Source organism: Amblyraja radiata, chromosome 20 (assembly GCF_010909765.2).
Source record: "Amblyraja radiata isolate CabotCenter1 chromosome 20, sAmbRad1.1.pri, whole genome shotgun sequence".
NCBI classification, from domain to species: domain Eukaryota; kingdom Metazoa; phylum Chordata; class Chondrichthyes; order Rajiformes; family Rajidae; genus Amblyraja; species Amblyraja radiata.
The window spans coordinates 3,367,149-3,382,487 of record NC_045975.1 but is presented as its reverse complement, the minus strand read 5'-3'; the positions used below and the strand labels follow the sequence as shown (position 1 = coordinate 3,382,487).

The 15,339-nt window shown below is 41.6% G+C and overlaps 1 protein-coding gene across 8 annotated transcripts in view; it reads left to right on the top strand.

Annotated features, from left to right (window-relative positions):
* The window catches only part of gas2 (growth arrest specific 2), a 103,685-nt gene that overhangs the window by 64,065 nt on the left and 24,281 nt on the right, over window positions 1-15,339 (top strand). For all 8 annotated transcript variants that reach the window (XM_033038652.1, XM_033038654.1, XM_033038651.1 and 5 more), the window contains 2 exons: window positions 2,218-2,359; window positions 8,451-8,514. In XM_033038652.1, the coding sequence (XP_032894543.1) occupies window positions 2,218-2,359; window positions 8,451-8,514 (206 nt within the window). The remainder of the gene's footprint in view (window positions 1-2,217; window positions 2,360-8,450; window positions 8,515-15,339) is intronic.

Here is a 15,339-nt window from a genome sequence, read left to right as displayed (position 1 = left end):
AACCCATGAAATCAGACTCCTAATGGACACTGAGGCTCGCTTAATGACTGAGGGAAAAAACGAACTCATCATGAGGAGGAATATTTCGCTGGCTTAAATAACATTTAGGAAGATAGGAAAGAATAGAATGGACTGAAGATAAGGTCATCTCTGTCAAGGGTGTCCAGAGACCAAGGGATGCGAACTACTTATCAATTTGCCTGCTGTTAGTATAGAAATTTGTACTTAAATGGATCACGTGTAAAATATCAAATGTCCTAGATTTTTAAAAAAAACTTTTTTTTTATTCCTTAAATTATTTACGATGCTTGAATGGTTCTGACAATCTCTGCCTATTAACAATCGACTTGACTTCCAGATAGTCGAAAACAGTTCATAAAACTTTGACGGTGATTTGGTTGTTTGGATTTGGGGACAAGGCTTCAAGATATGAAGCACAGAGGCCACTCTGCATTTTTACAGTACATCTCTCTGGTGTGAAGGGACAGCTTGTTTGGTCTTCCACATCCAGAAAATGGAGGATTTTAAATTAGGATAAGGTTTACAGTACAGTTTTGTTTATTGTCACGTGTGCTGAGGTACAGTGAAAAGCTCTTGTTGCGTGCTGACAAGTCAGCGGAAAGACAATACGTGATTACAATTTAGCCATCCACAGTGTACAGTACTGGCAGGTATAAATATGAATGATGTAACCAGGCTGGCTGAATCCAAAATGGTTTAGTTCAATGTCACGCTGAGTTACTCCAGCATGTTGTGTCTACCTTCGATTTAAACCAGCATCTGCAGTTCTTTCCTACACATGGTTTGGTTCAGGATGTGTAATTCTCTCATCACCGCCACACAGGCTTGATAGCCTTTTCCTATCCAACCTTTTGATTGTGATCTCCTGTCATAATCTTTTCCTCAGCCAATTTTTTTTTTCTTTGCATTAATAGAATTTTGTTTTAATGTTCTTGTAACATAAGGGCAAAAGCAGCAATACAATAAGTCTGCTATCATTTTTCTCACTTCCTCTGCAGGCATTATCACTGAAAGCCCTCAATATAAATTTTACTTCCAATAAAATCGCCCCTCTTTTTAAATTAAAGAGAGAATACTAGCCAGGAAATAAAAAATACTTTAGAAACATATTGATAGAGTGCAGCTGGAAGCATTGTACTGATGCAAATGTGGAAAATGAAGTAGACTTCATAACTCGAGTTCACCACACAATGTCACAGGTTTGAGGTAAAACATTAAAAAGCTTAGGCTTAAGGAAAACCAAGGCCTTAAGTAAATAAGACACAAAGAGCTTGAGTGAATCAGTGGGCCAGGCGGCATCTCCGGAGAATGTGGATATTCATTACCACAGAAGGCTGTGGAGGCCAAGTCAATGAATATTTTTACGGCAGAGATAGATAGATTCTTGATTAGTACATGCATCAGGGGTTATGGGGAGAAGGCAGGAGAATGGGGTTAAGAGGGAGAGATAGATCATCCATGATTGAATGTCGGAGTAGACTTGATGGACCGAATGGCATAATTCTGCTCCTCACATATGAACCTACGTATAGGCGACATTTCGGGTTGGGACCCTTCTTCAGATCTCCTTTTAAATAATCCTCAACAGATTTTTCAGTTTGTATACAGGGTCATGCTGTTATTGGCATGGTCAACATATCCACATATCCTTGCTTGGTCTTGAGAAGGTGGTGGTGAACCAGCTCCTTGCACTGCTGCTGTTCCCGTGTGTTCTAGGTATCCCCGATCAAAACAGTAGATATCAAAACAGTCTTCCAACAGTAGAATCATACTATGGTGTATATATATTAATAACTGTATTTTAAAACTTGCTTTTATTTGCCTTTATTTTTGTTAACACTCTATTTGGATGCTGTAAGATTGATTCCTGAAGAATTAAAGGACAGGATTTGAGTTTTTACCCCCATGAAACAAGTCATGAGCATTGATGGACTGCAGTAAACCATAAAGCAATCAGAATCCAGTCAATGTGGATAGATCCCATATATGGACACAAAAAGCTGGAGCAACTCAGCGGGACAGACAGCATTACTGGAGAGAAGGAATGGGTGACGTTTCTGGTCGAGACTTTTCCATTATTATTTCGGATACAAGAATTGACATTGTGGAAATTTGAAATGATAAGTGTGACAACAATTGTTAAAAAAAAAGCTTATGATATCTTTTACTGAATTGATATCATGTTTGTATTTGCAGAGACTGCTTCTGAAGAAGATTCCTTGTCGAGCAAATGCCCCTCCAGGTTCATTCTTTGCCCGTGACAACACTGCCAACTTCCTCTCCTGGTGTCGGGAAGTGGGAGTGGATGATACTTGCCTTTTTGAATCCGAAGGTTTGGGTACGTAGTCAAACACGTCTATATATATTTTTATTTCTTTATTTTTTTGGTTGGGGATTATCTGTCACATGGGTTACGTTAAAGAAAGCATTTGGACGATATCCACAATACGAAGCGTTTTTCTCCTTGGGCTGCATTGGTACCCTGACTTGATTTTGAAAAGCCCTATTTAGTTTGATGAATGCACTATCTGTAGTGTCTGGGGAATAAGTGAACCTTTGTACGCAGTTGAGTGACCTCCTTTCTGAGAAAGACAAAAGGTCACTTGAGGAAGACTGACTGCAATGCTTATCTTTCATGTAACTGATATGCAATTTCTGTGTGTTAATGGCACTGTTTTGCACTATTATTTCCAACTGACAGTTTGATATACTTATCACTGTTTTTTTCCCTGACATTCTTTCATGCAAATAAAGCTGTTGCTGGTGATCTCCAGAGAAATGTTATCAAAGATTACAATCTGTGCTTTTGACACTATTGGCTCAAATATTGCTTTTTTTAGGACGTGCCAGCAGTGAGAAGAACCTTCCTCATTGTATGACAAAGAAGAACTGAAGCAGGAATTTTTATAAAGGTTGCACCTCAGTCAGTGTTTGAGTGCTGTCTTGTGATATCATTATATCGCATCCTCAGTGTTGTAATTGTCTTTCGGTTGAACTCAGTAACAATTCCATTCATGAACCATTATCTTTTGTTAGTTGCTGCATATAATACAACATTCATATCTGTTTCTCATCAGCCCATGTGAAACAAATGTGCGTTAAAGTTCTTCAATTCCACAAATAAATGTCTGCATGATTTGTTTTTTTTTAGTTCAAGGTATTCTTTGATTAGAAAACTAAAGGAATTAATAATCCCCTTTAACCCTGCACTGAAAGTGGCACGGTGGCGCAGCGGTAGAGTTGCTGCTTTACAGTGCCAGTGACCCGTGTTGGATTCTGACTCCGGGTGCTGTCTGTACGGAGTTTGTACGTTCTCCCTGTGACCGCGGGTGCTCTGGTTTCCTCCCACACCCCAAAGACGTGCAGGCTTGTAGGTTAATTGGCTTCTGTAAATTGTAAATTGTCCCTAGTGTGTAGGATAGTGCTAATGTACGGGGTGATCGATGGTCCGCGCGGACCCGGTGGGCCGAAGGACCTGTTTCCATACTGTATCTCTAAAGTCTAAAGTGAAGAGTTAATATTAGATATAGTTAATATTTCGGCCTGAAACATTGCCTATTTCCTTCGCTCCATAGATGCTGCTGCACCCGCGGAGTTTCTCCAGCACTTTTGTCTACCTTCGATTTTCCAGCATCTGCAATTCCTTCTTAAAAAATTAATATTAGGTATTTGGTTACGTCAGAGTTAATCAAAGGTTCACTGTTAGTTCCTAATTTGGATGCAATTCAACCTTAATGTATTTTTTTAATTATAATTAATTATTTGAGCATTAAATACACTTTTAAAATGAAAAAATATATGTGGTTGTTCAGCAAAACATAATGGTATTTTGAATCAATGTCATGAGATGCTCGATCCTAGCCAGAGGACATTGAAATATTCCATCGGCACATTTCTTTAGATTATTCAGGGTAGTTCTGCAGAAAGGTTCTAAATATCCTATAATTAAATTAACATATACAAAATAATACTGCATTTATTTATTCGTGTAAATTCTCAAACTAATTAACAACATCACAGTATATTTCTATTTGTGATCTCTGGGCAGATCCAGTAACACCTCTCTCAATGAGTTTAGCCACATGCTGTCTGCAATGAGGCCAGCTGCTTTTAAAAGGCAGGGAACAGCTCAACCAATTCTGAAGCACCACAGAGTAGAAATTGGACTGTTGCGACCCTTTTACAGAGATAAAATACGCTTGCCAGGACCAATTTGCGAGATTAATATCTAGTGCTTTGAGAATGCCTAAAAAACATCTCTTCAGGCTTGGCTATTTTGTCAGAGTATTGGCTAAAACGGGTGTTAGGCTCTCGACCAATGCCTCTAAGTGGCCTAATGCCTATTTGAGCGACCCTCTGCAAATTAGGTCAGCCTAAATGGAGCAGAGATTGAGATGATTCTGCTTGGGTTCAGCCAGCAGCAGCAAGGCAATTCTCTTACTGAAAATGCAAAGATGACGACCAGTTCCTGCAAGGTTGCTTCAGTCCAGGCACACATAACATTGCCGACATCATTAAATGCATTTTAATGCCATCAGAATGACATTATAAAATTTGCAAATGAATGAATCGTAGAGGTTTACAGAAGCAGGTCATTTGGCAAGCAATGTCCAGAGGGGTGGAAAAAATATGCAGATTAATTCAGCTGTGGTGAACCTGGTCCGTAGCCTTGCTTGGTCAGGCACTTTGGGAATGGTGAAGGTTGCTGCCTCCAACACCCTTTCAAGCTGTTAATTCCAGATCCCATCGCACCAGTGGTTATTTTCTTTCCTCTCTCTCATCTTCCTTGAAATGCCCTTACTGATTCTACACATTAAATCACGACTCCCAATTACTTAACTTCACTTTCTCGCCCTATCTGGGCCCCTCGTCATTTTATCCATCTAAAACTGTTCATCAGTGGTAGGGAAGTTGTTGAAGATTCAAAGGAACAAGATGTATTTGGAAAAGCTCAGACTTATTGTGGATTATTGGCATGGCTTTGTGAGAGGGAGGTCCTGATGCCCAAATTTAATTGAGTGTCTTTATTTGAAGAAATGACAAAGATGATTGAGGTTCCTGCAGTTACTGTGGTCCACATGGACTTTGGTAAAGGGTTTGACAAGGCATGGGTTAGTAAATTGGCTTCTCCAGCCCTGGCTACATCCTTGTAGATCTCCTTTGCATTTTATTTTCTACTAACATATCTACCTTTTATTATAGTGACCCAAACAATAAATACAATATCACCACATTCATGTGATATTCTAATGCTTAGAGTGTGCTGGCATGATCTTCCCCCTCTGTGTGATGTGTTATCCAGTAAAGGCAAGTTTCAATTTATTATTTCACACAGAGAGTTGTGAGTCTGTGGAATTCTCTGCCTCAGAGGGTGGTGGAGGCCAGTTCTCTGGATACTTTCAAGAGAGAGCTAGATAGGGTTCTTAAAGATAGCGGAGTCAGGGGATATGGGGAGAAGGCAGGAACGGGGTACTGATTGGGGATAATCAGCCATGATCACATTGAATGGCGGTGCTGGCTCAAAGGGCCAAATGGCCTACTCCTGCACCTATTGTCTATGTCTATTGTCGTGTGTACCGAGGTACAGTGAAAAGCTTTGTTTTGCATGCTGTCCAAAAAGATCAGATATAACATACATAAAACAAGCGAGCCAAACTCGAGTACGATAGATAGTGCAAAGATATGGAGTGCAGAATATAGTTTTCCACGTTGCAGCACATCACTTTTATAAACAAAGTCCAATGTCCACAATTGGGTAGGATCATCAAATATGCAGGAATATTAAATGAAAACATAATTAGAGCATTTAGAAATGGTGCTGTACCTACAGGTAAAAAAGAGATTTAAGAGTCGAGCGATTGTATGGGATGATAGGGATAGGGTTAGGGTTCAGTTACTCTCTTCCAGGAAGTGTACACAGACTCACCACACTCTGGCATATCTCTCATGCTACTTAACTTATCTTACTCTGCAATCTTCATTTGATTTATGGCAAGGCTCTGAGTTCTGATCTGTTTAATATCAGCTAGTCTGTTCCTCCCACTTCTGTGTGCAATGCAATAATGTTTTCAAATACCATTTTTATTTTGAGTGGTAATGGGCTAGAGATTCTCAGTAATCGGTGGAGATTTAGCATTCTTTCAGTGAGGTTTGGAACTTCCAAGAGCCCTTTTCTGTTGTTGACGATAATCTAGTCCCACAACAGAGCTCGGAATAGACTCTGTGTTCAAGAAGGAACTGCAGATGCTGGAAGATCGAAGGTACACAAAAATGCTGGAGAAACTCAGCGGGTGCAGCAGCATCTATGGAGCGAAGGAAATAGGCGACGTTTCGGGCCGAAACCCTTCTTCAGACTGATGGGGGATGGGGGGGGAAGGAAGGAAAAAGGGAGGAGGAGGAGCCCGAGGGCGGGGGGATGGGAGGAGACAGCTCGAGGGTTAAGGAAGGGGAGGAGACAGCAAGGGCTAGCAAAACTGGGAGAATTCAACGTTCATGCCATCCGGACGCAAGCACCCCAGGCGGAATATGAGGTGCTGTTCCTCCAATTTCCGGTGTTGCTCACTCTGGCAATGGAGGAGACTCAGGACAGAGAGGTCGGATTGGGAATAGGAGGGGGAGTTGAAGTGCTGAGCCACCGGGAGTTCATGCAGTCCGCAATAACCTACCTGAACTCCCGGTGGGTTTCGGCCCGAAACGTCGCCTATTTCCTTCGCCCCATAGATGCTGCTGCACCCGCTGAGTTTCTCCAGCATTTTTGTGTACCTTCGGAATAGACTCTGTTTTTCTATCCTGGTGCCTAGTCTGCCTGTCCTAACTGACAGTGTGACTAAAGGCCCCTATACTGGACTGGGAGAGGGACTGACATTGATTTGCTTATCCTTCCAGTGTCTTTGCAGGATATTGTAGTGACGATGTTGATGATATTTCTCCAGTGCCCTCCCTTATATTCACCACGTTAATTGATTTGTGCGGGAAAGAGCTGGCTTAAGAATCTGGCGTATACCGAGGATAGTCACAAAATGTGGGGGCATCCCAACGGGTCAGGCAGCATCTCTTGAGAAAAGGAATAGGTGACGTTTCTTCAGACTGAAAGATAGACAAGGCTAGAACAAAACAGGTAGGCCACAGATGACCTCTGGAAGGGTGGAGTCCATAATGGCCCATTGTTAGTTGATTTCCTTTCCTCGTCTCCCCTATAATCCACCTACCATTTACCCTAGTTATTTAATGTCACTGATCAGAGAAGTAGGTCCTTGTGTTTTGCCCAGTCTGGGCATCTTCTTGATATTTAATCTCCATTTTTAGATTGTGTAGGAAAGAACTGCAGATGCTGGTTTAAATCGAAGGTAGACACAAAATGCTGGAGTAACTCAGCGGGACAGGCAGCATTTCTGGAGAGAACGAATGGGTGACGTTTTGGGTCGAAACCCTTCTTCAGCTGCCTGTCCCGCTGAGGTATTCCAGCATTTTTATATTGTTGCTTTGTATCATTAACTCTGTTGCATTCAGTTGAGCCATATGAGAAAATAGATTAAATTCATAATGTTTGTTCTATGGATTTAATTCAAATATAAATTGCAAATCGTGCAAATTACATGAAAACATAAATACAGTGACATAGAATAATGCAGCATGGAAACAGTCCCTTTGGCCCAACACGTCCATGCTGATCAAGATGCTCATCTAAGATAGTCCCATTTGCTTGCATTTTGCATATCCCATCTACAGAATGTATCAATCCAAATGTCTAAAATGTTGTTATTTTTAGTTAAGTTTAGTTTAGAGATACAACACGGAAACAGGCCCTTCGGCCCACCAAGTCCGCACCAACCAGCGATCCCTATCCTACACACACTGAGGACAATTTATACCAAGCCAATTACCCCACAAACATGTATGTCATTGAAGAGTGGGAAAAACTAAAGATCTCGGAGAAAGCCCACACGGTCATGGGGAGAATGTACAAACTCTGCACAGACAGCGCCCGTAGTTGGGATCCAACCCGGGTCTCTGGCGCTGCAAGCGCTGCAAGGCAACAACTCTACTGCTGCGCCAGTGTGCCGCCCAGTGTTTTTATTGTGCCTGCCAAAGGGCTTGTTTCCACGCTATATCTCGAAACCAAACTAAATAAACTACTGTAAATGCCTTTCTAAAGTTCATATGAACAACATCCACCATCATCAATCCTCTTGATTACCTTAAAAAAAAATGCAGATTTGTTAATTGGATAAACAAACTTTACATCATAAAGCCCCTAGTTACACATTTAAAAAGCATGGTGTAAACATGATTATTTTAAAATAATTGAATGTCAGCAATTATAAAATTTAAATATTATATCTTAACTGCAGCATGTATGTTTTTATAAAGTTATTTTGATTAATGCTTGTTATTAAATCATAATTGTTTTTTGTGTCCTATGTTGATAGTCCTTCACAAACAACCCAGAGAGGTGTGCCTGTGCTTGCTGGAGCTGGGGAGAATAGCTTGCAGGTAAAATTAAATGTTCCTGCTTTCTCTGTAAATGTAAACATGGAACACATTTGCATTATTAATTATGTATGAAAGAACTGCAGATGCTGGTTGAAATCGAAGATAGACACAAAATGCTGGAGTAACTCAGCGGGACAGGCAACATCTCTGGAGAGAAGGAATGGGTGATGCTTCGGGTCGAGACCCTTCTTCAGACTGATTCAAGGGAGTGGGCAGTACAGAGAGAAAATGTTGTCGAAGACAGTAAGACTGGTTGGAGAAGGGGGAGGGGATGGAGAGAGGGGAAGCAAGTGCTACTTGAAGTTAGATAAGTCAATGTTCATACCGCTGGGGTGTAAGCTGCCCAAGCAAAATATGAGATGTTGTTCCTCCAATTTGCTCTGGGCCTCACTCTGACAATGGAGGAGGCCCAGGACAGAAAGATCAATGTGGGAATGGAACTTAAAGTGCTGAGCAACCGGGAGATCGGGTAGCTTAGGCGGTCTGAGCGGAGATGTTCAGTGAAACGATCGCCGAGCCTGAGCTTGGTCTCGCCAATATACAGGAATCCACACCTGGAACAATGGATACAGTAGATGAGGTTGAAGGAGGTGCAAGTGAACCTCTGCCTCACCTGAAAAGGCTGTCGGAGTTCTTGAATGGATTCGAGGGGGGAGGTATAGGGACAGGTGTTGCATCGCCTGCGGTTGCAGGGGAAGGTACCTGGGGAGGGCGTGGTTTGGGTGAGAAGGGACTAGTTGACCAGGGAGTTGTGGAGGGAACGGTCTCTGTGGAAATGATTAATTACCTGAACTCGTAGCATCCGCAGCAGAGCAGTAAATAGTAAGAATAAATGTGTTCAAGTTCATATTCTGCAACATCTTGTGAGCAGGTTAAACAGCTGTTCATTATGCAATGATGTGGCATAGCTACTGTGAGAGTCACAAGAATTTTTCTGACCACAATAGGGAAATAAACTGGAAAGGATTATTTTTCTCGCTGCAGGTTGGGAAAACATTTCAATCAGAAATTACCCCATAGTTTGGAATAAATTCAAAAATGCATGCTTACTTTTTAAATCTTCCATGCACATTACCCACCAGATACTCACAATGCAAATGAAGCCAAATCCATGTGCAGGAAGGAACTGCAGATGCTGGTTTAAATTGAAGGTAGACACAAAATGCTGGAGTAGCTCAGTGGAACAGGCAGCATCTCTGGAGAGAAGGAATGGGTGATGTTTCGGGTTGAGACCCTTCTGCAGACTGATGGCCATCAATCTGAAGAAGGGTCCCGATCCGAAATGTCACCCATTCCTTCTCTCTAGAGATGCTGCCTGTGCCACTGAGTTGCTCCAGCATATTGTGTCTATCTTTGTAGCCAAATCCATAATGCACTTACATAAATAAATTGTGAAGAGTGAGTTCAATAACACCATGTGTGTATTTTATTCAGTAGAAATGGAGAACTGCAGATGCTGGTTAATACATCAAATGCTGGAGTGGCTCAGGCAGTATTCTTGGAGGACATGGACAGGCAACGTTTCGGGTCGAGACTCAATAAGGAGTTCCAACCCAAAATATCATCTATCCAGGTTCTCCAGAGATGCTGCCTGACCCGCTGAGTTACTCCAGCACCATGTGAAACGTCACCTATCTACGTTCTCCAGAGATGCTGCCTGACCCACTGAGTTACTCCAGCACTCCGTGAAATGCCACCTATCCATGTTCTCCAGAGATGTTGCCAGACTCGCTAAGTGACTGCAGCACTTTTTAAAACGTCACCTAACTACCGCTGCGCCACTGTGCCACCACTCTCATATTTATAATGTAAAATATTTTCATCATGGTTTTAAACTAATATGGTAAGTGTATACATGGTTAGAGTTGAGATATTTTTGTCGGAAAGTAGTTCTTGGCGATATCGGCAAGGTGATATTTATTGTTCCTTATACTGCTGCATTACTTGTGATGATAGAGTCCCAAGAATAGAATCAATTATAAATGTTAATTTGGATTAGGATGACTTTATACTGAAGCACAAAGGGCAGAAATGATATCTGTAACTGCATTGCAACCAATGATAAATGTCCCCAACGTAAACATATCAACCGGTTGTTTAACATTGTATACATATCAGATAGCTGTGAGATGGCTCACCATCTGAAAAAACTCCGTCACATGTGGCTATTTGCTTTTAAAGTTCTGAAAATAAAGTTCAAACAAAATGCAGGTTCCTTATGTGATCAAGACAGACACAGAGTAACTCAGTGGGTCAGACAGCATCTCTGGAGAAAATGGATAGACGACTTTTGGGGTAGTAACCCTTCTTCAGACCGATTGCGATCTACAATCAGTCTGAAGAAGGGTCCCATCCCCAAACACCACCTATCCATTGTCTCCGGGGATGTTGCCTGACCCACTGAGTTACTCCAGCACTTTATATTTTATCTTTGGTATAAACCAGCATCTGCAGTTCCTTTTAATTGCATATTCCATATGTGTTCAATGTTTTGAAGCCTATTATATCCTACCTGAAATAAATGTATTATAGAAAAACATAGAAAATAGTATTCTTTATTAAAATGGCGAGAAATAATAAATAGCTTGTTTTTTTTGACTAAAATTTACATTGATTAGAAGATATTTTATAATAAATTTGAAGAACCTCAAGTGAAACTTGGCATTGTGACATGTTGAAAATAATTGCAGCATTATCATCTGTTTGCAATTTCCGTAGAAAGGGACGAGTGCACATTAATGTCCAGGATATCGTGATTAGTGGAGTGCTGCCCAGGCTCGATGCTAATAAATGAAAGAGATCCTAGTGCAGTTTGCCCAACAGAAACATGCTAACAGAAGCAGGCCAAACCCATAACGTTAAAGCATTCGTTTTCCAAGAAGAAGTAAAAGGGGTTCTAAAAAGAAGTTTAGAAGAATGAGGGGGGGAACTCATTGAAACATACAGAATAGTGAAAGGCTTGGATAGAGTGGATATGGAGAGGATGTTTCCACAAGTGGGAGAATCCAGGACTAGAGGTCATAAATTAAAGGACATTCTTTTAGGAAGGAGACGAGGAGAAATTTATTTTGTCAGAGGGCGGTGAATCTGTGGGATTCTTTGCCACAGAAGGCTGTGGAGGCCAAGTCAGTAGATATTTTTGGCAGAGATAGACAGATTCTTGATTAGTACGGGTGTCAGAGGTTATGGGGAGAAGGCAGGAGAATGGGGTTAGGAGGGAGAGATAGATTTTGATTTTGATTTGATTTGATTCCTTTATTGTCATTCAGACCTTTCAGTCTGAACGAAATTACGTTGCCTGCAGTCATACACAATAATAATAAATAACAAAACATACAATAAACACAAATTAACATCCATCACAGTGAGTTCATCAAGCACCTCCTCACTGTGATGGAGGCAAAAGTCTTAGATCAACCATGATTGAATGGGGAAGTGGACTTGATGGGACCTTATGACAAGATCTGGATGATGCTTGCTTTGGGCAGGACTCATTGAGGGAAGGTCCGTTTGTTTTGCATAGGCTGCAACATCGCATGCTAGATAACAGAAGACCATGGAGCAGCTTTACTGAATGGATTAAACTATTTCTGCAGCCATTGGCATGCGATAAAATTATATAACAAATAAGTCAAGGGTGAAAAAGTAGTTAATCAAGGATCCAACAGTTAGACTTTCCTGAAATTAGGAGCAGCGCACATTGGTGTAGCAGTAGAGTTGCTTCTTACAGCAACCAGAGACCCAGGTTCAATCCTGACCACAGATGCTGTGTACAGAGTTTGTACGTTCTCCCTGTGACCGCTTGAGATTTCTCTGGGTGCTCTGGTTTCCTCCCACACTCAAATGATACCGGTTTGTAGCTTAATTGGCTTAGGGGAAAAGTGATAAATTACCCCTAGTGTGTAGGATAGTGCTCGTATACAGGGTGATCGCTGGGTCGGCATGGACTTAGTTTCTACGGTGTATCTCTATAGCCGAAATAAATCAGACCTAACTCTAAAGATAATGCTCCATCTGACTCCATAAGCTATTTCAAAATATATAAAAGTCACAAACGAGTATTTCTTACTTAAAAAAACAAACAAGAATTGCTGGAGTAACTCAACAGCTCAGACAGCATGTCGGGAGAACATGGAGAGGTGACAGTGTGAATTGGGAAGGATTCCAACCCAAAATGGTGCCTATCCATGTCCTCCAGTAGATAAGCAGAGATAGGAACCATTCATTTTGGGGCCAAATGGGCTGAATTTGTCATCTCTCGATACATTAAACTTCTGATTGTGCAACAGTTAAGGTGATTTCTCTTTCTCTCCCTCCTGTCTATCCCCTAACCTCATTTGTGTTGCCAAAGCCACACTTCTGACTCGTAATATATCCAGTTACATGATTCATCTCTTCAAACAGCAAGATTTTGTGAGAAGTACAGATTTTTCTGAGAATTTTCCAGGGCTATGGATTGCAATCCCATATTTATCTAGACGGTGAAAGTGCTTCTTCCACATGTGAACAGTTTGTTCCATTGGATGCAAGGTGTTCTTTGTTGCTTTTGTCTGATGTCAATAACCAGTCAAAAAACTAGAGGAGACATTTGCAAACCCACAAACCTGTACGTCTTTGGAGTGTTGGAGGAAACTGAGCACCCGGAGAAAACCCACGCAGGTCACGGGGAGAATGTACAAACTCCGTACAGACAGCACCCGTAGTCAGGATCGAAACTGGGTCTCTGCCGCTGTAAGGCAGCAATTCCACAGCTGCGCCACTATGCCGCACCAGGAGAAGAACTTGCAAATGAAGACTGAAGAAGGGTCTCGACCCGAAACATCACCTATTCCTTCACTCCAGAGATGCTGCCTCACCCGCTGAGTTTCTCCAGCATTTATATCTACCTTCGATTTTTCCAGCATTTGCAGTTCTTTCTTAAACAAACTTGCAAATGAGGATCTGTGGGAGCTTGAACAACAGAGGTCAAAAAGGGAACAATAAGCTACCAGCTTAGCATCACCATCATCAAAACTGCTCACCATGAGAATGCCAGTGGTGACAGCTAGAAAATGAGACTCTATTTCAACGATGACAATCTGAAAATGAAATGTATAGAGCCGTACAGTGCAGAAATGGGTATATCAGCACAACTCATCCATGTGACCAAGTTGCTCAGCCAAGCTAGTCCCACTCAACCCACATCCCTCCAAAGCTTTCCCGTCAGTGTACCTGTCCAAGTATCTTTAAAATGCCTTAATTATACATTCCATGTACACTCCACCCTCGGCGTCAAAGTGTTACTCCCTCAGCTCCCTTTTAAAATCTTTCATGCATAACCTCAGTTAACTTTTAACACATCCCCTCCCTTATTTATCAAGAATTTGCTCCTAAAGTCGATATTGTTTCTACTGGCCTTTGAGAAAGTGTTTAAGAAGGAACTGCAGATGCTGGAAAATAGAAGGTAGACAAAAGTGCTGGAGAAACTCAGCGGGTGCAGCAGCATCTATGGAGCGAAGGAAATAGGCAATGTTTTCGGGACGAAACCCCTTGGCATTTGAGAAAGATAGCTTAAAAGATTTGAGCCTTAAGGGAAAACAAATTGTTTAATTCCTTTCTTATAATGGCCATTCAGTAGATAGATAGTCCTGCCTGCCTGTGTTTGGACCATATCCCTCCAAGCCTATCCTATCCATATACCTGTCTAAATGTTTCTGAGATGTTGTGATTGTGCCTGCCTCAATTATCTCCTCCAGTAGCTCATTCCATTTACCTACCACACTTTGTTTTAAAAAAAACAGGTTCCCATTAATTCTTGCCCCCTCCCCTCACTTTCAACCTTCTTATTCAATGGCACATTCTTATGTGGGCAGCACGGTGGCGCAGCGGTAGAGTTGCTGCCTTACATCGCCAGAAAGCACGTTCCCGATTATGGAGGCTTGTCTGTATGGGGCTTGTACGTTCTCCTCGTGACCTGCATGGGTTTTCTCCCTGATCTTCGGTTGCCTCCCACACACCAAAGACTTGCAGGTTTGTTAGTTAATTGACTTGGTACAAATGTCAAATTGTCCCCAGTGTGTGTAGGGTCGTTTTAATGTGCGGGGATCGCTGGTCGGTGCGGACTGGGTGGGCGGAGGGGCTCTGCTTTTCTAAACTAAACTAAACTAAATTAAACAATGCTTATCGCAAAATCGGAAGATGTACCTCTATCTTTTATTGACACCAATTATTTGTTTTCTGCACAAGAGGCAATTAAAAGTTGTCGCGTTAATTAAAGCATTAATAAAGTGATGCTCCGCAGGCTCCTGCACAGAAGCAGACTGTTTGGTGCAATAAGTGAGTGTGAAGCCAGGTATAGGGAGAGGTCCAGGGAGAATAACAAGATTTACAGCATGTCAGCCTCCCCAGACACACAGGAAAGGAATATATCCAGTTTAAGCAATCATGGCGATGCTGGCTGGCGTTTCATTAAACGGGCCACATGAGCTAGTCGCTGAGGAAAGCAGCTCCAATTTCATTTATGCAGGAATGAAATGCATTTGGACGAATCTGATTTAAACTAGTTATTGTTTTATCCCTATTTACTTTTCACCCTAGCTACCATTAATGATGAGCCAAACCAAACTGTTTCTTTTATTTTCTAGCTGTTACTCTGCATACCTTTGATGTGAATCACTGGCCCTGACAGGAATCTCTCAAACTTGCCTTTTACATTCTGTGAATTTTAACACATCTCCAGCTTATACTAATTTAAAAAGCATTACTTTTCCAGCTTGAAACCAAACGTGAGGTATCCTTGGGTCGCTTTGTGGTGCTCTGTCTTTTCCTTTCCTGTTTGTACAGCTT